The sequence below is a fragment of the Lissotriton vulgaris genome, chromosome 3_1 (assembly GCF_964263255.1).
Source record: "Lissotriton vulgaris chromosome 3_1, aLisVul1.2, whole genome shotgun sequence".
NCBI classification, from domain to species: domain Eukaryota; kingdom Metazoa; phylum Chordata; class Amphibia; order Caudata; family Salamandridae; genus Lissotriton; species Lissotriton vulgaris.
In genome coordinates this window covers 1,476,453,679-1,476,478,063 of record NC_141689.1, presented here as the reverse complement: position 1 = coordinate 1,476,478,063, position 24,385 = coordinate 1,476,453,679, and the positions used below count along the sequence as shown (strand labels likewise).

General features: G+C 45.0%; 1 protein-coding gene across 1 annotated transcript in view; it reads right to left on the bottom strand.

Moving 5' to 3' along the window:
* The window catches only part of SMARCAD1 (SNF2 related chromatin remodeling ATPase with DExD box 1), an 833,806-nt gene that overhangs the window by 140,868 nt on the left and 668,553 nt on the right, over positions 1 to 24,385 (bottom strand). The window contains exon 20 of the mRNA XM_086961941.1: positions 9,774 to 9,962. Within this exon, the coding sequence (XP_086818067.1) occupies positions 9,774 to 9,962 (189 nt within the window). The remainder of the gene's footprint in view (positions 1 to 9,773; positions 9,963 to 24,385) is intronic.

Here is a 24,385-nt window from a genome sequence, read left to right as displayed (position 1 = left end):
TCCATGCCCGGCCACCAATAAGAGGCCCTAAGTCTCTCCTTGGTTTTTGACATACCAGAATGTGACCTGTGGGCTAAATCAATTAAGGTTTGACGAAATTTAAGTGGTGGAACGAGCCTTGTTCTACATAGTAGCACACCATCACAAATAGCCATCTCATCCTTCAGACCCCAAAACTTGGCAGCCTCTTCTGATGCTTGTTTCTTCAAGTGCCAACCTTTGTGAATGAGGGACAACAGCTCAGAAAGAACAGGATCAGAACACAGCTCCAGTCACCATTGATGCTGATCAATGATCCCTTCTCCAACTACACACACGTGAAGATAGTTATCATCGCAATCTTCATCGAGGACATCCCCTTCAACCTCACCCACTAGCCTCGAAAGGGTATGAGCTATGTCATTCTCCACACCCAGAATGAATCTAATAATCGTACTCCTGGAGGGCTATGACCCATTTCGTTATTCTGCTAGAGACCAGGTCTATACCTTTTTTGTGAGAATTTCACAGAGAGGCTTATGATCAGTCTTTACCAAAAACTTGGCTCCCCACAAAAACTTTTTTAGCTTCTTGATGGCCCAAAACACTGCCAAGGCCTCCAGTTCAATAACGGAGAAGCGAGACTCGGCGTCCTTGAGTCCACGAGAGAGAAACATGATAGCTTTCATTCCCCCTTCACCTTCCTGTTGAAGGACGGCTCCCAAACCTTTGAGACTAGCGTCCGTTGTAATAATTGATTTCTTGGAAGAGTCAAAACCTTTAAGCTAAGGGGCATCACTGAGCTTTTTCTTGAGGTAATCACACTCCTTACTCCACTTGAAATCTACACCCTTCCACAAGAAAGCTCTCATGTTGCAACTGGAACTTCATGAGTTCCTCTCTAAAGGAGGGAGCAGACATGCGAGCAATGGTGTCAAACAAATCGGCCTTAGGAGCAATTCCCCCACCTGAGACAGTGTGTCCTAAATAGTGGATGGAGGACATACCAAATTGACATTTCTCAGCTTTGATGGTAAGGTTTGCTTCACTCAACCTACCCAAGAAACTATTAAGAAGGTCCTCATGTTCTTTATGATCTTTCCCAATCACAAGGATGTCGTCTTCATAGACGCAAACCCCTTTACAGTCCTTGAGTAGCTTTTCCATTACAAGCTGAAAGACTGACGCCGCAGACAAGGCCAAACGGCATCCTTACAATTCTGAATGTCCCAAATGGTGTTATGAAGGCTGTGTAGTCCCTTGAAGCTTCAGCGGGTTCGATTTGAGGATAGGCCAAAGCCAGGTCAATGGTGCTGAATACTTTGGCTTCCCCTAGCAATACCAGAAGCTCTGAGATGTTTGGGAGAGGATAATGATCTACCACCACACACTTGTTTAGCTGCCTAAAGTCTACCCACAGATGGAGGGACCCATTTGCCTTGCGAGCTGCCACCACAGTGGCCAACCAATCAGTCCCTTCGACTTTTTCAATTATTCCTCCCTGCTTGAGTTTGTCCAACTTCTTTCTCATTTCATCCCTTACAGAGAAGGGAACACTTCTTACCTTGCAGCTAGAGGGTTGAGAGTCAGGGTGGAGGCGTATATCAAGCTTGAACCCCTTGAGTTAACCAAGTTCATCCCTAAAAACATTGGGAAAACTTTGCTTGATCTTAGTTTCAATATCAGGATGAAGTTCTTCAAGGATTATGTTTACATCATCCTTCAATTTGATGGGACAGTAGCTACTTGGCTCGAGTATGACACCCAAATCCCCTAGGTGGAACCAGCTGATTATACTGTCCCCTTTTTCTGAGACATATATCTTGCCAGAGGTGTAAATGTCCATGTACTCAATGAGTCCTATGAATTAACCACGCAGTGGGATGGGTTCCTCACCATAGGATAAGGGACCTATATCAGGTTTCAGAAGAGAGGTCTTGTGATCCAATTTGTTTTGAAAAATACCCTTGAAACTATGGTGATTTTGGCACTGGAGTCAAACAGAACCCTGGTGGATTCATCTTCTACTTGGATGTCATCATCTGGGCAAGACTTATGCTGTATACCAGAACCTACTTGGACCACAATCTGGCCACAGACAAAGTCTTCCTCTGGGATTTCAGCTTCCACGCACTTGACTTTGGAAGAACAACTCTTGCTTTTGCAAACAATAGAGAGATGACCCTTCTTCTTACACTTAGAGCAAATGACATTTAATGCAGGACATCTTTTCTAGTTAGCTAAGTGGCCCAGCTTGTCACACCTATAGCATTTATGTACAACAGGTTTACTTTTAGTCTTAGTGACATTATCAGGTTTAGACATGGTTTTAGCTTCTTCCTTAACTACTTGAACAGCTGCCTGCTTATCCTTTTTTATGGTGTCAACACACTTGAGGGAGTGATTGATGCTCTTTGCCGCTTGGGTTACCTTGTCTAAGGAGGGTTCATCCCTCAGCCAAAGCTCTTCACGAATCCTTTCGATGTTGCAACCCAACATGCACTGGTCTCTGGTCCTCTCATCCAACAATTCAGCAAATTTGCAGGATGAAGCGAGCTATACAAGTTGAGTGATGTATCCCTGAACACCATCACCTTCGTTTTGCAACCTTTTGGTGAATTGATATCTCTCTAATATAGTGCAATCTTTAGGCAAATCGTGTTTATCAAGCTTTTTCATGCAAATTTCAAATTCATTCAAATCTCTTCCTTCTGCATGACTTCAGAGTTCAGGAAGGTGATCGATGACATTTTGCCCTTCCGACCCTAAACAGTGAAGCAGAAGAGAAGACCTGCGCTCAGCACTAAGACTTTCTCCACAAACCTTTGCATACCGCTCAAACACACTTTCCATTTCTGCCACTTAATAGGTGGCTCCCCAGGTGACATGAGAAAGAAAGGAGGAGTAGTTACATTCTGCATAGTCATTAGTGATATAAACTTCAAACTTCACCACAGATTTAACATAACATAAAAGATCCCAATGCACAAGTTACTACTTGTGAAACGATATATCTGTAAGGGACATTAGTTAGTGATAGATTCCTTACCTTGAATATCCCCAGGCATCAGACTGGATCCGGAAATTTTTTGCGTAGCAGTACCCTTGCATGTCTGCGGCTCCGCGTCCGTCGTCGGGTCGTGATGATGTCATCGGAGTACTTAGACGCCGCATCCGCATACTGACGTCAGTTCCTAGACACAGCTTTTCCGTGCCAGAAACGCAGAGCCATGTTAAAAACCAACACTGGTGCCATTGAAACTAGGGCCCTGAAAGGGGATGACCTTAACCCTAGATATTGGTTCGCAGAACAGGGAGGATGGGTGGGTCGTTAAGGAATCTATCACTAACTAATGTCTCTTACAGATATATCGTTACACAAGTAGTAACTTGTGCATCTGAAAGAGACACGTTAGTGATAGATTCCTTACCTTAGAATAGATACCCCAGAAATACCAACCCCGGTGGTGGGTCTGCGAACCAATAATCACACCAGAAAGTCCTGGAGGACGGAACGGCCAAAGAAGCCATCCCTCTGGACTTGGCTGTCCAGGCAGTAGTGTCTTGCGAACGTGTGCAGCGAGGCACACGTAGCTGCCTGACAAATGTCCTGCAAGGGGACTCTTCGGCCCGGGGCAGTAGTAGTTGCCGTGGCCCGAGTGGAATGGGCCCTCAGCCCAACAGGAGGTTTCATTTCAGCCAAGGATTAACACGCTTGGATGCACAACACGATCCACTGAGAGATGGTCCGTTTGTGCACTGCCCGTCCTTTCTTAGCGCCCACGTAACCAACAAAGAGTTGGTCATCCACCCGGAACTGGCGTGTGCGATCCAGATAGTATGAGAGCGCACCTTTTGGGTCTAAACAGTGGAGCCTCTCTTCCTCTTTCGAGGGATGCGGAGGCGGAAAGAAGGTGGGCAAGGTGATGGACTGCCCGATGTGGAAGGCTGCGACTACCTTGGGCAGGAAAGAGGGTCTTGTCCGCAACACAACGTTGTCCGGATGGACAGAAAGGAAAGGAGGTTTAGAAAAAAGAGCCTGGAGCTCACTCACTCTCCTGGCAGAGGTGATGGCAACCAGGAAAGCAGTCTTCAGAGTAAGTAGGCGGATAGGACAGTTGTGAAGTGGCTCAAAGTGAGCGCACATCAGATAAGTAAGAACCAAGTTCAAGTCCCATTGAGGCATCACTAAAGGAACAGGTGGAAACGTGGGTGTGATGCCTTTCAGAAAACGATTTACAATAGGGGACTTGAACAAAGACGGTTGATCAGACAGCCTTAGAAAGACTGAAAGGGCAGAAAGGTAGCCCTTGATAGTGCCCAGAGCAGAGCCCTGCTGGGCAAGAGAAAGAAGGAAGGGAAGAACCTCAGAAAGAGGGGCAGAGAGAGGATCCACAGCCTTTGCTGTGTACCATGCCACAAATCTGTTCCACCTGCAGGCATATACCGAATTTGTGGAGGGACGCCTGGCTGCCGGAATGATGTTACAGACTTCAGGAGGCAAGTCAAATGGCCTCAACTGTCGCCGCTCAATCTACATGCATGGAGGTGGAGACTGGACAGGTTCGGGTGGAGGACCGTCCCCTGCTGCTGAGACAGAAAGTCTTCCTGAAGACGCAGCCGAACTGTGGGATCGACTGACATACTGAGTAGCTCGGGATACCAGTACCTTCGTGCCCAGTCCGGAGCCACAAGGATGACTTGGGCCCGGTAGCGTTTGATCTTCAGCACTGGCAAGAAGTGGTATAGGCGGAAAGGCGTACAACAGTCCGCAACTCCACTCGCGACGCAAAGCGTCTCTGAGCGAGTGCTGCCACGCAGAACTGATGACATTGCGCATTCTCTTCTTTTGCCAATAGATCTAACCAAGGCTCTCCCCACTGCAGAAAGAGACCTTGCACCACATCCGAGTTCAGACGCCATTCGTGATCCATCATGCACCGGCGGCTGAGTTCGTCTGCCCTGGCGTTCAGAGAACCTGCCAGGTGTTGAACCACCAGGGTCACGCCCTGATGTTCCAGCCACTGCCAAAGGCGCAGAGCCTCCTGGCAGATGGTCCACGACCCCACCCCGCCCTGTTTGTTGCAGTACCACATGGCGGTGGTGTTGTTCGTGAACACCTACACTACACTCCCCCGGACAGAGGGGAGGAATGCCTTCAGTGCAAGACGAATCGCCCGCAGCTCCAAAAGGTTGATATGGAGCCGGGACTCCGCCGGAGACCAGAGGCCTCTGGTCTCCGCCTCTCCCATGTGGCCTCGCCAGCCCTGGAGGGACGCGTCCGTCACAACTGAGTGCTCCGGTTGGGAGAGGGATTGGCCGCTGACCCAATCGCGGTCCGTCTTGCAGTACCCTCGGAGATCAGGACATGGTCGGACAGGTTGCCCTGATGCTGGGCCCACTGAAACTTCAGGTCCCACTGCAGAGCCCTCATCCGCCAACGGGCGTGATGCACCAGAACGATGCAGGAAGCCATCAGCCTCAGTAGCCGCAGCGTCAACCTGACCGAGACTCGGGAGAAAGGCTGAAAGATCGGAATCAGAGCCTGAATATCCCACACCCACTGCTCGGGGGATAAACCACGGGAGTAGCAACCACGCCCTACTTCTGGCCCAGAAACGCGCCCGATGGCCCCTTTGGCCAAGAGGTCAAAAGCTTCCTCCTGCAGAAGCCACATATGATCCCCCGATACGCGGTGGTATTGCGGTGGCATGGCTTGAGGGGTCGTCTCGAAGGGGAGATTTGCAGCACCCACCTGTCCGATGTGACAGTGCGGCAGTGGGAGTGTTGATGGCGAACCCTGACCCCTACTCGCGTCACATGGGCCTGAAAGCACGGACTAGGAGGATTTTGAGGCGGATGCTGCGGGGGAAGGTGTGGACTGGCCTCGCCGTTGTCCCGACCGCCTCCACGGCGATTTCCACGGCCGCCACCGCGTTGGATGTTAGTCTGCGGTGCGTGGCTGGCAGCACGTGTGGGGGCGCCCCTTCCTTGGCCACGAAAGGAGCGAAAGGCACCCATTTGCTGGCGCGGGGCCAAGATGCCCAAGGACTTGGCCGTAGCCCTGGAGCCCTTAAAGCGCTCAAGCGCGTTGTCTGCCTTGTCGCTGAAAAGGCGACGGCCATCAAACGGCATGTCCATGAGTGTATTCTGGACATCGGCCGAAAAGTTGGCAAACCTCAACCAGGCTTGGGGACGAATCGCCACCGTGGTTGCCATCGCTCTGCCCAGTGAGTCGGTGGTATCCAGCCCACATTGGATAGAATATTTTGCTGCATCCCGGCCTTCCACAAGGGCTTGGCCGAGTTTGGCCCGTACCTCCAACGGACACTCTGGATGGAATTCCGCGACCGTGTCCCACAGAGAGTGGGTGTAGCGGCCCAAGAGGCATGCAGTGTTGGAAGACCGCAGTCCCAGACTAAGGGAGGAGAATGCGTTTTTGCCGTACTGCACATATCTCTTGGATTCCCTGTCCGGCGGAGCCGACGGGAATGCGGTCTGGGAATTCAAAGCCTGGATGTCCAGGCTCTCGGGGGTTGGGTGGGTGGACAGGAAACATGGGTCGCCCGGGGCCGGGTGATGGCGTCTGGCCACGTTCCTATCTACGGGAGAACCCGTAGCGGGCCTGGACCAAGTGCCCAAAAGAACGTCAGTCAAGGCCTCATTAAATGGCAGCAGAGGCTCGGCCGAGCTTGACTGCGGTTTAAGGAGCTCAGTGAGGAGGTTAGTCCTCACGGTCGCAACAGGGAGCTCAAGGCCCAAGGCCTTGGCCGCCCGCGTCAAAACCACACTGTAGGTTGCCCCCTCCTCCGTAGCCACGGTAGGAGGCAAGACAAAGCCAGTGTCTGGTGAGGTGTCCAGACCACTGGATTCCCCAGTCCACCTGTCCAGTCCTCTTGGGACTGACACTCCCGTGTCAGAGGGTACTCAGACCCCTCCCAATACTCCTCATCACCCATCTCCTGATAATCAGGGTTGTCAAAAGATGGGGTCGGTTCATAGAAGGTAAACTCGCCAAGCAGCGTCGAAAGGGGCGCCCAGCGGCGCCGTTCCGACGCTGGAACCGGAGCAAGGGAGGCATCGGGGACGGCGCCGCCCGAGGACGGTGCCGGAGGTGACACCTGAGGGATCGGCGCCGGTGAGGTCGTCAGATCAACCGGCGACTACCCGGATCCCGAAGCGGATCCAGTGGGGCCTGCGGCGTCAGGGCCGAAGCACCCGACTCGCTAGGGCCCCCAGACGGGTCCGCTGGGCCCGAATGGCGCCACGGAGCTGGTCGGGGAAGAGAGGGACCTGATGGCCATGAGGAAGCGCTCAATCTCGCCCGGTGTCGCGTTCTGCCCAGGGACCGGAGGGTGTGGAGCAGGCCGCGACGCCCACGACTCAGACGGAGCCCCGTGGGCGGTGTCACCCGAACCCCCGGCCGCGTCGCGAAAGCGTCGGAAGAGCGATGACGTCTCTTCGACTTCTTGTGCTTACCCGACGACGACTTCGACCCGGAGGAGTGATGTCGACTCCTGGAGCTGTGATGGCTCCTACCCCGCGACCTGTCCCTCGACCTCCGTTGGGACCGGGACCTCTCGCAGCGCGGGGCCGACTGCCGGAGTTCGAGTTGCTTGCGGGACCGCTACCGCCTAGCTTTCGAAGTCAGGGCCCGGCAGTCGGAGCAGGTCTTGTCGTCGTGGTCGACGCCCAGACAGTGGAGACACCAACGGTGAGGGTAGGTGACTGACATCAGTCGGTCGCAATCCTCACAAGGCTTGAAACCTGGCATCCCTATCGGCACCGTCCGGAGTCGCAAGACTCAAGAAAAATGATCAAAAGGGATCAAAAAGTTTAGTCAAAAAGTGACTAAGGTACCCCTTTTTCCGTATCTGCGCTGCTGGCGCGGAAAAAAGAAGAACTGATGTCAGCACGCGGAGGCGGCGTCTAAGTACTCTGACGACGCCATCACGGCGCCGACAACGGACGCAGAGCCGCAGACGACGCATACCGACGCGCAAGGGTACTGCTACGCAAAAAATTACCGGATCCAGTCTGACACCTGGGGATATTCTAAGGTAAGGAATCTATCACTAACGTGTCTCTTTCAGATACTGAAATACCAAGGAATAGTTTTGGTTACAACAGTATTCGTGTCACAGATGCAGCACGCAGAGTGAGTAAATGAAGGCTCAAATATGTACGTGTCACAGAAGTGACACGCAGAGTAGAGATACAGCTTCAGTGCTCACAACAGTTTGTGTGTGCGTACCACAGATGCATAACGCAGAGTGAGGAAATGAAAGCTCAAATGTGTGCGTGTCAGAGAAGTAACACGCAGAGTAGAGATAAAGCTTCAGAGCATGCAGAACGGATGAAAAAGTGGTATACAGAATAAATGCAGAAGGATTAAACCCCTTTTCTTTCGCGTATTCTTGTGGTGTTTTTTTTTATTATTTTGTATTTAAGAAAAAAAATTATTTAAAATTATTTATATCACAATAATGATATGAGTGTCACAGAAGTGACATGCGAAGAAAACACTGCATTCAAATGTGTGCGTGTCACAGATGCGGCACGCAGGGCAGGGGGTGCAAATTACTACTAACAGTGTAGCCCGCAATGAGCAATTGTGTGCGTGTCAGATGTGGTACGCGAAGTTGAAGCCAACACCGTAGGTGAGGTAAAAGCAAGATGGCAGCTGGAGCGTCAAAATGTGCCCCCGCAGCATCAAGGTAGTGTTGAGTGCGTTGGTTCTAAGTGCGCAGTGGAGGCAGAGAATGACAAGCGAAGGAAGAGCAGAATGACAAGCGAAGGAAGAGCAGCGTGAAGATCGAAGTTAGAACAGATGAAGCCAGAGTTCCGATGAGTTTCAAGCTTTACGAAGGATTGCGATAGACACGCGGAACACGAGAGGTAAAATACGTTTCTCATTCCTCTTCCTTTCAAAAGATAACAAAGCACGTAAAGCTTTCGTGACCTGCCACACGGCCAACACAAAGGGACCAAATGTTAACTAAGTCAAGATTAAGCTTAAAGAGCTCGAGAGTTGACAACACAGATTTCTCAAGCCGTTGGCAGAGGTTCAGATGAATTTAACAGTCATATTATGACACAAAGGGATAAGCCCGCGTCGACCTTTTAACACCCAAGTGTAACGCAAAAGGGTGAAAAACCACGCGATAGCTCCCAATCCCTGGGACATGCAAGATTAGGAAGGAGTCGAGGGTTTGAAATGAGAGGTTCCTCCAGTTCTTTTAGTTAAAGCAGGATCCCAGCAAAAGTTAAAAGTAAAGAGACAGTACCTGAGGTAGGGTTGTTCGTTCTCTACCTGTAGAAAATGTCAAATTAAAGGAGTAATTTAAGCTTGTTTGGGTCTTCTTTCCTTTCAGCTGCCGACTACGCCAGTGTAAGATCCTTGAAACAGCTGAAAGGATCACGCAGGAGGCAGGAAGATGTGCAGAAATTCAGGTTTATTTCAGAGTAAGAAGAAACCCATCCAGGTCCCAGCCAGTTCAGGTAACTGCTCCAGTACATTTGAACAAATACAATTCTATCACCTGGGATACACGGACCCTACATGGAATCTCTAATAACCATGGCACCATGATATCAGGAGAAGCACCTGCGTTAGATGCCACACCCACATTTCTAAATCGTTGCTGGGAAGACCTGCCCTCACATTTAGCATCTCAGTAGATTGTCATTTAAAATATTTTGGTTACATGCCTGAGGGAAGTGAAACTTAAAATCTGTTTCAACGTCCGTTTTATTAACATTAGACATCAAATTGTTGTTCCCACCATATGTACCTTTTGCTTGAGTTCTGACAGAACCGCTTCAAGTTTCTTAAATTTCCCAGAATCTAAAATTAAATCCATGTCAAGCCTGAATTCACGGATACTGTTAAACTCTTGACAAAGACGATGTAGTTCAAAATCTGTCATAACTTCCATATCTTCGAATATAAGGTCAGGGTTGGCTTCACAATGTGTAGGCTCCTGTGTGGATAGAAAACAGAAAAAAATAATTTGCGGCAAAACATCACAAGAGAGACATTTAATATAATTGAGAAGATTTGTAGATAGAGGCAATGATCAGGACTGACAAAAGTAAAGAATGCCCAATCCAAAAACACTTCCCAGGCACGAAAACACAAGTACAATCCTACTATTAAGTGCATTAGTTGGATTATTAAATTAACAGTTATTCTGATTATTATGGATTATATTTTGCTTAAATGTATTGTATTATTGTGCTTTCATGATTTTATTCTGAAAATCGAATAAAGCTTGTTTTGAATTTGAATTAACAGTGTTAAAGAGACTTCAATTTTGCAGAAATCACTCCAGGCAAATGGTCAACAAAACCTGAAAGCAGGGAGACAGAGGGAAGAAAGAGCGGCTTAAGAGTTTATCTGGCAGCAGTAGGCCACAACTGTTTATTCCAATCGCTTTGGGTCACGATCAATGCTAGAGCAGATGATTATGAAAGGCAAGTCTCCCAATCACTGAAGTGTGTGTGGAAATGTACAGTATACAATAGGGCCACTTTAGTTACAAGGTGCAGTTATCTCTTCCTAACAGCCTGTGCTCCTTCTATAGGAGGGCAGAAACTTTAAATTGCATGTTAGGGAAAGGAATAACCTTGCACACAGTCACAAGAGGAGGAACTGTGCCTTCAGGTACTGCGAACATGAAACACTGTAGGTTGCTTCAAAGAAAACGGTATGAAATTAATGTAATAATTTAAATCTAATACTCAATGTCAAAGGATAAGTATTCATAGAAAAGTGTAATAGGTCTGAAGACCAGTGGGGTGGGCCCATCATACTATCCATCTGAGACTGATAAAGTGAGTGACAGTTGAGAAATAGTTATTTACTGTTGGAGACAAATGTTACATGTAATACACTGTATTCATCAATGCATATTATATATACATATTTCTTTCCACAAAAAAACAATGGTTAAAGAAGCGTTATATTTAGGTTAATTTGTCAGTGTGAACATTAACATTTTGAACCTAAAAGAAACACAGAAATTCCCCAGTTATAATTAGCAGCGGCCAGGCGATGCACTACTTATAGACTTCACATATGACATCACTCATCACGTTCCATTACATCATTTATGACATCACTGATGACATCTGGAATTACGTAACTGATTACATCATCCAATGAGTGTGTTCGTTTGTTTTTGATTGTGGCTGATAACTACTAGATTACTTTTCCACTTAATTTTTCACAGTTTGTGTACAGCTAATGGGTGAAAGTAATTAGAAAACACATCATCCTAATGCACCATAGCTGTGTAGAGAGACTGAACAAGTTATACATCTTTGCATTCAAGAGTAACTCTGAGTACATGTGTCACTAGACTTGTGCTTACTTTTAGATCTCGCTCTCAGATGACAGTTGTGCGCAGTAGGGTGTGGGTAAGGACTGCCTCTCTTTTCAGACTGCTCTCACAGATGACGGGTGTGCATAGTAGGGTGTGGGGAGGGACTGGCCTCTCCTTTCAGACCTTTTTCTCAGATGACAGGTGTTGGCAGCAGGGTGTGGGGAGTGACAAGCCTCCCTTCAGATGACTGGTGTCTGTAGTATAGTTTTCGGGGGGCTGGTCTCTCTGGTGAGACCTCACTGTAATGATAGGTATGCATAATAGGGTGTGGAGAGGGGCTGGCCTCTCCTTTCAGACCTCGCTCTTATTTGATGGGTGTGCATAGTAGGGTGTGGGGAGGGATTAGGCTCTCCTATCCGACCACTCTCTCAGATGACGGGTGCAGGTACAAGAGTGTGTAGAGGGATTGGCCTCTCTGATGAGACCACTTTCTGTAATGATGTGTGTATGTAGTAGGGCGTGCCAAAGGACTGGCCTCTCCTTTCAAACCTCTCAGATGACGGGTGTGTGTAGTAGGGTATGAAGAGGGACTAGCCTCTCCCTCGGATAACAGTTGTGCATAGTAGGGTGCGTGGAGGGACTGGCCTCTCTCTGTAATGATGGTTGTTCACGGAAGAGGGACTGGCTTCTCCTTTCAGACCTCTCTCTCAAATGACTGCTGTGGGGAGGGACTGCCAACGCCCTTTACACCTCTCTCAGATGATGGGTGTGTGTAGTAGGGTGTGTTGAGAGAGACTGGCCTCTCTACAGAGACTTTGCACTGTAATGATGGGTGTGCTTTGTAGTGTGTGGGGAAGGACTGCCTCTCCTTTCAGACTGCTCTCTCAAATGGCAGGTGTGCATAGCAGGGTATGGGGAAGAGCCTTAAACCTACTCAACTCTTCTTAAACAAATGACCAGAAATAGTCGAGTCTGAAACACCATCTCCAGTAAGACTCATGCATACAATAACAAGTGTGCATAGCAGAGTGCATTCAAACATCACTTACTCCTTCCTACTTTAAACGATACCGCCAGAGTCTCACATGATTGTACATTTAAAAAAAAAAAAAGAAATAACCTTCTAATAATCACAATACTCATCTCTTGCACAAATACTCTCAAATACAAGGACCACAACATGCATTGCTACTAAGAGTGTATTGAGAACTCTCCAACTCTCTTACACGATTCACAATTCCCTGAGAGTCTCGCGAGATCACAAAAATTAGTTAAAAACAATACACATTTATTTTCTACACAGCGGTTATCGCTTAGACACTGGCTCTCTAAATCTAGAGGAACAGCATGAATTCCTGCTGCCCCCTTATATAGCTGTTTTACTTCACTCCTGCAACACTTCCAATTTTTCACAGTAATGGTGGGCATTTAATTTCTAACATTTAAGCAGCCAGCCAATCAGAGAGCTCCCGAGACTGGCTGGAGCCACTAATTCCCATGAGATCATGAAAGAAAAACAGGGCTTTAATTAATCACTCTTGTGAGCCCAACTTTCAAAATATACAATTATTTTTACCCCTATTTTCTCTAAAACTACTGAACGGATTTATGCAAAATCATAAAAAGTACAGCCTCCAGACCAAGATCTAGCTTGCTGCCGAATTGAGTGCAATTCTGCCGTTTTTGTTATAGCCCTGCCTGAAGAAGTCTATGGAAAATGAATGGAGATTTTAGGTTTTGGGAACCCCCTTTTGTCTCTGCCACCGCTTGACGGATCATCCTGAAACTTTCCAGGAAGGAACTGAGGTGGATTAACTTTGGGGGGGGGGGGGAAATGTTATGAAGTATCATCAAAAGGGGGCAAAGTTATTAGCAAGTCAAAAACGCTCCGTCTATGGAAAAGCAGACCTACCTACTGGCAACCGCCAGTAGTAGATATGTATATATATATACATACATATATATATATACATACACATATATACATATATATACATACACATATATACATACACATATATACATACACATATATACATACACATATATACATATATACATACATATATACATACATATATATATATATATATATATATATATATATATATATATATATTTTCTCCAGTCCCGACCAAAACAATAGCAATCAGGCGCTGACTCCGTGGGGTCAAGTTCAGAAACAAGTATTTTATTTTCTCAGTGCATTAGGATTGACGCGTTTCGACGGTCAAAGCCGCCTTGCTCACAACACAGAGCAAACAATGAGTCATTGCTTTTAAACATGTCAACATTTGATTGGATCTCAAGATGGTTTCCCCGTAGTCATAGTTACCAGTTGCAAACTCACTGGAAAGTTACAGCGTTTTATGTAGTGTAACTGCTCTTACTTAATAAAAGCAGCATAAGGGTTAAACCACATATAATTCATGCTATGTAAATAATGGACAATTAATCTCATTGCCGATTATGAATATTTCGCCAAAAAACATTGCACCCTTCGCATTTATCAGGTGAAAGTATGTAAATTATGTATCACAATGTGTTTAAACAAATAAACCAGTTAAATCCGCCGTGTAAGTACAAAAACCCTGGTTGTACTTGAATTTACAAAATACTGGGTCTAGTGCCCGTTTTATAAACAAGAACCTTGAAATTCACAGGGTTCATTGTGTGTGTATTAACACACACAATTAGTTTTTAGAACAATTTTGAAATTGAGCCCAAGTGGGCAATGGCAACACATTATATGAGTAGTAATACATAAACATCACATTGAGCTAATTGTTAAATGCACAAACTAGCAATGTTAAAACAGTGAGAAATTAATTAATCGGGGACAACCAAAATAAATTCTGTGAGCATATACGAATACACTACAATTCAGATAAGTGACATGTAAGATATATATATATATATAATTACATTCTAATCTCTGTTATCGGAGGAATGGTTTGGGAACTTACTGGATCAATTCTGTTTTACATTGATAAGGGAATCATAAATGTACACTAAGTGCTTCATCTGCATTAAGGCCATGTGGCGTCTTACTGTCTAGGAGAATGATGTATCGTGATTCCAATCTCCTAAGGGCTAATTGTCTGTTTCCCCCTCTGGCGCTTTTTTTCACGTGGTCTATTACAAAATATTTTATGTTGTCTGCATTGCCTTCGTGTGTCATGTTAATATGCCTCGCCACTGGATACGCAGGGTCGTTGTTTTTTATGGTCCTAAGGTGTTGGAGCACTCTTACGTGGACCGGGTGTATTGTACTGCCCACGTATAGTTTATTACAGCTACACTTTAATACATAGACTGCGAAGTCTGTTTTACATGAGTAATTTGCTCGTATCTCTAGTGGGGTTTTTCTGTGTGGCACATTTACCTGAGTAACATTGGTGCCATACTGACACGCTTTGCACTTAGTGCACTTAAAGAAACCATTTTTAGTTTTTAGCCATGGCAGTTCTTTCTTTTTCAACACTGGGGCATTGTCAACTAGCTCTTCCCTCATACTTTTTTTTTTTTTTTTTTTTTATATATATATATATATATATATATATTTTACCTACTGGCGGTCGCCAGTTGGTAGTTCTAGTTAGGACCCATTTTCCATAGGAAATCCGCAACATTCTATTCCCAATAACTTTGGCGCCGATTGACGAATCTTCGTGAAATTTTTTTAACTTATTGCCAGCTCCGGTCCGCTCCTATCCTGAAAGTTTCATGGTTATTCGTCAAGCGGGGGCCGAGAAAAAGGGGGGTCCCAAAACATGTTTTCCCCATGCAATTTCCCATATGAACCTTTAGCCGCAGCTACAGGCCAAACTGCTGAACGGAATTACACCAAATCTGGCAAACCTTGGTTCAGACTTGTGCCTTTTTGTAAAATGGTGTAAATCCGTTCAGTAGTTGCTGAGAAAATCAAAAGTAAAATCACATATCTATGGCCGCGCAGGATCCGCGCACCGTCCCTTTGACAAGCTGTATGGTAATTGGCTGTCAAGACTCTAAACCAGGAAGTGTTAGCAGCCATCAAGAAAACAGTAAAACAAATGTGCAAAAAGCAAAAAGGGGGCAGGGTAGAAATACCCTGACCTCCTAGGCCTGCTTAGGGGGTCCCAAAAGGACTCCCATGGCCCAAAAAAATGTCTTGGAAAGTAGACTTTGAATGGGTCGCTATTCCATCCACGTGGGGAGAGACCAGTGGACAGCTGTCTTCCTCGCCCTCAGAGTATTTGCATTTGGGCCTACTCCTCCTATTCTGGTTCATAAAGAAGAGGCAGAGGCGTTGCTCACAACTGCTGTGGTGACATTCATCTTTGTTCTAGAACCATCACTTATACTTAGGGATGAGAAAGATGAGGCAAAACAAAACCTGTTCACAAGACTAAGAAAGAGAGGGTACAGCCAAAAAACATGTAGCAGAGCAGACACAAAGTGTAGCAAAACTAACAGAAAATATCTCCTCTTCGCTAAAAAACAAGAAAACCCAGAGAAAACTCCCAAACAAGAGCCACCTAGACTGATAACAGGATTTAACACCTACCATAACCAGGTCAGAAAAATACTGACCAAGCATTGGCCGCTAGTAAGGAGGGACCCCGTAATTGGAGAATTATGTGGCAATAGACCTATGATAGCGTTTAGGAAAGCTAAATCCATGAGGGAGCACCTAGTCTGCAATGCACCGGCCATTAAAAAACCGGATGATTGGCTGTCAAAAATCAAAGGGTTCAGCAAATGTACAAAATGCAAAGCCTGTAAGCATGGGATAAATACCACTAAAGTAGAAATACCCTTTAGGAAGAGGCCATACAAGATCCGAGGCAAATACAATTGCAAGACGGACCATGCGGTGTATGTTTTAAACTGCATCTGTGGCAAAAGATATGTGGGTAGCACCATCCACCCTGTACATATCAGAGTCCTCCAACACCTCCGCGCTGTGAACAATGACGACCCAGCATACCCTGTGGCCAGGCACATAAACACAACCCATGCAGGGGACATAGGAGTATTAACATACTTCGTCATTGACAATGTGCCAAAAAACCCCAGAGGAGGCAACCGCCTGCAGAGTTTGAGAAGACTAGAATCACGGTATATTATAATGCTCAATTCTAAGATACTGAATGGTCTTAACTCTGACGAAGCACTCAGTGTCCACCTTTAATTATGAAATTATGGTCCTAGATGACAACAATAAGCCCGAAATCCCGCAAGAGAAGGCTTCCCCCTTCTTTCCCCCCCCCCCTCTCTCCCGTCCATGAAACATCTTTTGTTCAGTTTTAAAAATTAAATATCACTGTATATATTAGCACAATTATGACCCCTAGAGCAGTTTTAGCCTGCCATAGCAGCATTTTAGATAATCACTACACTCACAAATGTGTTAACACATTGGGAATTTCTGCAAATGTTGCACATTGGTTATCTGAATAGAAATGTATGTATGTAATATAAATGGGAACATTATTTGTTGACATAATGTATTGCTAGATATGCAAGTACCCGCTAGCGCAAAGCATTGAATAACGCCTAGAATCTTGTCCACTTGGAAATAATGGAAAAATGTAGTGCGTACTCAATATTACAACTGTTGAATGTCAGTAATGGGTGACTATGTCCACTGGGAGATAAGGCAAACAGTATTAGACCGCTAGCGCTATGGAATGCATCAGCACATATAAGCAAATGAAGTAAAATAATCCTGCTGCTATTTCCCTGACTAACCCCGCGCGCCCATTGACAAAGAGAACCGAGCGTGTTTACAAATGCGCGCCTTTTGACAAAGAGAACCGAGTGTGTTTACAAACGCGCTCAAAATATCCTTGTAGCATTCCCCCACTGCACCCGCTCATATACGCGCTAAACAACACATGGAGAGCAAAGCAGGCCTGACACATCTAAAACAAGGACGAATAATACAAATGTCCTTACGGGTGTAAAAACCACGGAATAGGCAATAAGTTGAGAGTACTAAACTCACCAGCGCCGAGGGAGATTTAAAACGCGATTAGGCGCGCGAAGGTCTGTCGGTCAAAGCAGAGCGAGGCACACACAGGGCAGGAATGAGGAAATCACTGGGCTCAAGGTGCGGGAGGGTTTCTATAGAAACGAAACCACGCATGGAGGCGGATGATGTAATAAATTAACTGTGAAAGTGAAAATAACTCCTCTATGTCAGTCTAATTAGGGCGACGCCTCAAATCACCATGGGAACTGGGTTAGACACGAGTGTGAAATGTGAAAAACAAGCTAAAATGTGCATGGAAACAGGAGTTAAACGTGCATGATGTAATGCAATGACTAAGGGGTATAAATACAACCACAGTCTGTCATGATGTTGTGAACAAGGCGGGTGCTTACCGCCGAAACGCGTCAAGCAGCCTAAATGAGTGAATAAACTTATTTGGAATCATCTATTTCACGGAGTCAGTGCCTTACTTGCATGAGAAAGTTTGGAGTGTTCCAGATAGAAAATATATATATATATATATATATATATATATATATATATATATATATATATATATATATATTTTATCTACTGGCGGTCGCCAGTTGGTAGTTCTAGTTGGGACCCATTTTCCATAGGAAATCCGCAACATTCTATTCCCAATAACTTTGGCGCCGATTGACGAATCTTCGTGAAATTTTTTAAACTTATTGCCAGCTCCGGTCCGCTCCTATCCTGAAAGTTTCATGGTTATTCGTCAAGCGGGGGCCGAGAAAAAGGGGGGTCCCAAAACATGTTTTCCCCATGCAATTTCCCATATGAACCTTTAGCCGCAGCTACAGGCTAAACTGCTGAACGGAATTACACCAAATCTGGCAAACCTTGGTTCAGACTTGTGCCTTTTTGTAAAATGGTGTAAATCCGTTCAGTAGTTGCTGAGAAAATCAAAAGTAAAATCACATATCTATGGCCGCGCAGGATCCGCGCACCGTCCCTTTGACAAGCTGTATGGTAATTGGCTGTCAAGACTCCAAACCAGGAAGTGTTAGCAGCCATCAAGAAAACAGTAAAACAAATGTGCAAAAAGCAAAAAGGGGGCAGGGTAGAAATACCCTGACCTCCTAGGCCTGCTTAGGGGGTCCCAAAAGGACTCCCATGGCCCAAAAAAATGTCTTGGAAAGTAGACTTTGAATGGGTCGCTATTCCATCCACGTGGGGAGAGACCAGTGGACTGCTGTCTTCCTCGCCCTCAGAGTATTTGCATTTGGGCCTACTCCTCCTATTCTGGTTCATAAAGAAGAGGCAGAGGCGTTGCTCACAACTGCTGTGGTGACATTCATCTTTGTTCTAGAACCATCACTTATACTTAGGGATGAGAAAGGGCTTCACTTGTGGGGATATGGTAATTACAAATGTCTGTTCTTGGGGGCTTTGGCCTTGTCTTTGGCTTGTAGTTACTCAACTCACTTCAGAGGGAGTCTGAGCTGAGACACGCCAGATTTAAGGGTCAGTCTTAATTATATTCTAGCCTAAGTAACTAAGTCTTCTAGGAAAACGCAGGAATGGTATCTGTCGGTATGACTTTACTATCCGTTTCACCGTGGACTTGAGGCCAGCTATGGTGTCCGAGTATGAAACTTTGAAAAATACAATATGCATTATTCCAGATCGAACGCTAGATGGCAGTACAGTACACAGTATGTCCATCAGTAAAGCAACATTATGCAAAACTCGTTCCCTCAGCTAGAAGACTGAGGAGTGGATTGCGAGTGAGTAAAACAAGTTACTTTTTCAGTGTATTATTGGAATTGCCAAGCTTTTTCCAAATCTATTCTAACCTGTCAGAATAGCGATGTTTGGATTCTGAACCCATGCGGATACTTATGAGCAGCAACAGCCAGCCCACTACATACATTTTTTAGAGAAATAACAGGAGAAAGGGAAAATGTGAAAAGGAAGCACTCGCCGAGGTCGTCCTGTTCACATGAACAGACCCCTCTGTTATTTTTCCCAAGCGAGATAGTACACGTTTGTTCTGTGCTGTGAGAAAGATATATGTTCAAGCAAGAAATGTAAACCAAACCATTATTCACATTAATTTTGGATTTCATGCGAGACAGAGGACGAGCAATTAAAAAAAATGGGAACACGTCATGTCTATTTGGAAGAACTGCTTACCTTATTCTGAAATATTTGCATTTAAAATAAGGACTTTTCGACTGAAAACTTAATACACTGTTCGGTACCTCCCTTTTATGAACCGGCATATTTGATTAAATATTATGACCAATTTCTCAAGGATGCCAGACCCCTTCCGAATGTACTTCCCCGTTCTTTGTTTCGAAACAGAACTGTACAGGCCTAATGAAGACTATCCACTGGCCACAAGGTAAGAAAATGAAATGCAGCCCAGGGGATAATAGGTACAACACCTTAAAAGTTACATAGTATCACGGATTAAACTTTTAATTCTCCAATTGTATTCATGGGTGTGTCAGTTGCCATGAAACAGTTTCATTAATTTGTCTAATAATTCATTGCAAGGCCATTCTTTAGTGCCCTGGAGATTAACATTTTAGTAAAAGAAGCTTCTGCCGTGCATCTCCCATTTCACTAATCAAGGTGGTCCTTTTAGTCGCCCCATGACCACTGGAAATAGGTGAAATTCATTTAGCTCAAGTGGGAAAATGGAGTACCAGGAAGAACTGTTCCAAGTAGCAAACCAACGGAGACAACTGGATCTGCAGCGGCTGCTACAAACCATCAAACGAGCCTCCTAAGGGTTTAAAGCGCCAAAATGCAACTCAAGGTAGCAAAGACTGGTGGTGGCACTAATTTTATCGGCGAAGGCTGAGACAAAATAGCTTTCTGCACATGGTTCAACAAACAGATCCTAGTGAATGTGATGTAGTCTTTGTTTTCAGAGAGATCCCAGCAATGAAGAACAGAGAGGGGGTGCTGCCAGTGACCACGAAAGCAAAGCTGGCAACACCACGGGCCACGCTCTAGATTTTAGGCATGTCTGCAGCTGTCTGAACACAGTTACCACTGTGCCAAAGCCTAGACTAAGCATCTATCACAGAGTACACAACACTGAAAACAAGGGCTGCAGGAAACGTGCACCATCACTGCCACCTCTATCACATGTAGCAGTGGGATTACTGGTGGTTTGTACAGGTTTCCGTCTCCCCAGCCTCCTAAGAGAGGGCAACTACCCTGTTCTCACCAAATAAAGCCTCGTGGTGAGGGACCATGTGTGGCTTTCTTTTAAGACCAGTTTGGAAATACACTGAGCAAATATTTGTTGACAACTACCTTAACTTCCTACATGTACCAGACAACTGCTCTGGATTTCAGTGTCTTTTTAAAAGCTGGGATCGCAGTTAACACGAATTCTATCAATTATACTATACGTCTCTCTAGAGCAAAAAGCGCGATGAGAAGGGCACCCTTAGACTAAAACTAGCATCTATGGAAGAGATCATTTAGAGTTCGTAGGTAATTGCAAGAGTGGGTACATCCCTCCTGGTCTACAGTGAGCCTATGACAACAGATGCTCTGGTGTAGGACGTCAAACAATTGTGTGTCCTGTCCTACCATATTAGTTGTACACCTAGAAAGCAAATCAATTGTTCTGTTGATGCTGCCCAAATCATTTACAAATGATGCAAGCATAAAGGGCTGGACCATAAAGGACTGATCCACTTACATACACAGCGTGAAAGATTCTGAATACACCGATCAGCAAGAAAACTACTATTTGCTCACAAAAAAGCGAGAAAATGGAGGAAGCGCCAAAAACAGCCGATTAGTATGCAAGGCAAACCATGTGCACATATTCTTGGCAAAAACAAATTATACGGTAGGATGGAAAATGGGTGTTCAGAGTCCTACCTACGGCAGAAAAAAATGCTCCAGATGCTGAAAGCAGCTGTAGTAGTTTATTTAGACAGATTGTCGCTGGGAGTGGCTGTCAATGGAGCAGTGGCATGCGCTCAGATTTCCCCCTCAAGAAACACATTTTCAGATCATAACATTTTATAACCAACGATTTGGACCCGAGGTTTGACAGCATGTCAAAGTATAAAAGCAAGATAGTTCTCAAATATGAAAATGAGGGGACGTTTTATGTTCAGACTTGTAGGAATGTTTCAAATTGAAGGATTACCAACATCAGTGAAACTTCCAAGTTACAACTTGTATATTCGTAAGTGGTTTGCAATGGAAAACGATAAGAAGCACCCTGTTATCGCTACACAAGCAAAATGCATATATACACAAAGATAATTCAGGAAGACTAAGGCAAGTGAATATATGGATTCAGCGTTAACTTGCAATCATCTTTTTGACCGTACTGGTTTGCTTCCCTCTGATAGAGCATAAGCTCCTGCATTGTTTTGAGCGAGTATGGAAAGCGAATTGGACCTGCCATGGCCAACGGACGGCTAAGGCAAAGTCAAATTAGGAACGCTTAAAAACAATATTAAAGTATATATTAAGATAAAAATGTAATGTATGCACCGGTGTAGATTTCTCTAAAATCGAATATTTCTTTCAATTACAAACTATAAATGTAATTTTCAAATTGACTGTAAATGCATTCTGGTTCATAACGTTAATATTTTCAAGAGAGATGACGAGGCACAAGACAGGAGAAAGAGACACAAACAAGCAACTTACAGCAGACAGTGGAGGAGGAGAACCTGGTGCACCAGATGTGGAATTCTTGGAAGATTAATGAAAAACAGCACCAGTACAAAAACTGTGGCGGGGAGGTAGCAGGGGTGTTGTGGTGGGGCAATCTCACAAGAAGCACATCAGGGTCCAGCGTCAAGAAGGGGAGTCTATAACTATTAGCGATTTGAGAGGAGGAGCCAAATTGAAGAAGCAGCAATGAGTCAATGTGGTCAAAGATGCCTTCGAGGTGGTGAAGCTTGTGGGTCAAAACTCCTGTTCAGATGCTACCACCGCTGACCCAAGTATATGAGCGGCAACTGGGGAAAAATACCATTTTAAGTGAGAAGTAGACTTGACTCAGTTAGCCAGGTTTTAGACAGCCAACAACCCAGATGACCAATAGCTCTGCAAGTTAAAAAAGATCGTGCTGTGACAGAATCCTAACACACTGAACACACTCCCTAAATGGCATGTCATTAGCCATGATGTCAGGGAACTCAACATCAAGGAAATGACTGACTGACAACTAAGAATTGCAGAAGAAATGGAATGGAACTGTAGACTTGGCGCTAAAACAGGTTATTAACATCAGCAAACACAATGAGATGATGGACGGAGCGCTGAAACTTTGCAAACACTCAACCACAGTCACAGATCTAGGTTGATCCATCATCGTTCTTTGGCTCACTTCGCCACCCCAGTTCAGTTTGCTTTATTAACATCAGCAACCTGCACAACAGGAAGTGGTTGAGTAAACGCCTGTCAAAAAGACAAAACAATGACCGCCCACAACTGCCCTCTATACTGGAAGAGAACAGAGTACAAAGACAAAGGCACCAGAGAACGTGTGCTCAGACAACAAAGAGGAGGAGCAGGACAAGTAAGAGGACAGCTTGAATGTCCGGCTCTCTTAACCACATTCTGGCCCCAGCGCCACACTGCAAACTGGCATGGGCAGAAAACAGCTCCAGTGGCCACAGTCCTCCCTCCAGGGAAAGGAACTGAGAGCCTTGTGAACGAAGGATAGGCATCTGTGGTTTAATCATCAAGAACAGAATCAAAAGTACTGAGGGCACTAAATGCTCAGCTACGTGGGCATTCCACCTCAATGTACGCTAGCCCTGCTAAACGCGCCGCTTCTTCCGCTATGAGAAATATCGACATGGAAACAACCTCACAAGTAGCACCACATGCTGCTGTTTGATTGGAGGAGGGATTCAGAATGGCAAGGTCTAATAGGTTTTGCAATATATGCAATAGTCCACTACTGTACTGCTGTATGTTTGGCTCTGGACCGCCTATTAGTCCCCTTAACTTAGCCTAATTGATCTCCTGCATCCAAGGATTAATAAATACAGCTGGCTGGCATAATTCTTAGAGTGTTATGAAAAAGTAGAGGGAAGACTTTCTCGGATACTATCATAACCGAGTCAAAAACAGAGGCGAGATGGCGGTCTAGATGTTGAGCAATGTGGGTGATCCATGTTTCTCACAGTTAGAGAACAGTCTGATTTTCAGAAAGCAATTGCCACTGTTTAAAAAAGAAAGTGAGAAGCAAATTGTAAGTTTATTTCTAAAAAGGTGCTCCGAAATCTGCTCAGCACAATGAATATATCGTAAAAGAGTATGACTGATGATGACGATTCCATGAAAATATATAAATGACAGTCATTAAAACGTCATGCCACGCGGAGCACTGTAGAAGCAATTGCAACTTGAAACTAATGTCTTCTTCGCTGATATTTTTATTTTGTATGCAGACCATCTTAAGCCAAATCTAAACTTGCATAATTAGAGCAATACAAGATAACCTATAGCTGTCTCGCTTATTTTTTAAACTAACAAACACACAAGATGTTGGCAACTTTTGAACCATTCAATGAAAACCAATCCTCCTCATACAAAGATTGAGATTTATAAAAACACAGAGACGGACCAGCAAAACAAACCTAGTATTCAACTACAAGTGCCCCTAACAAACAAACTAAATTCTAATAAAGATAGTATGGAAACCTTGATGGTAGGTTACTGGGTTCGGTTTGTTGCTGTCCTATAAAGTATGCATATTGTAGTGTATATGGAGGTTCATCAAACACTGGCTGCAAAGAACAAATCAGTTTACAAAATAAAACATGTCTCAATTGAGTTTTCACACAAATTAACAACCTACACACTGAATCTATTCCCCATCTAGACTGCGCGCATGCGCACAGCCCTCCCTAATAACGCACGCTGAAATACTCAGGTGCGCAGACAAACAGGCTGAAAAAATACAGATGGGCAATCCAGCTAATCTCTAAAAGAACAAGCATATGCAATGCAATAGGTCCCGCAATAGCGTGATTTTGAGCTATTGGCATTGTAAATGACAATGCCTTTAATTTGTGTTTAAAAAACCTGCAAAAACAAAAGGCATTGTCATTTACAGTACCAATTGGCC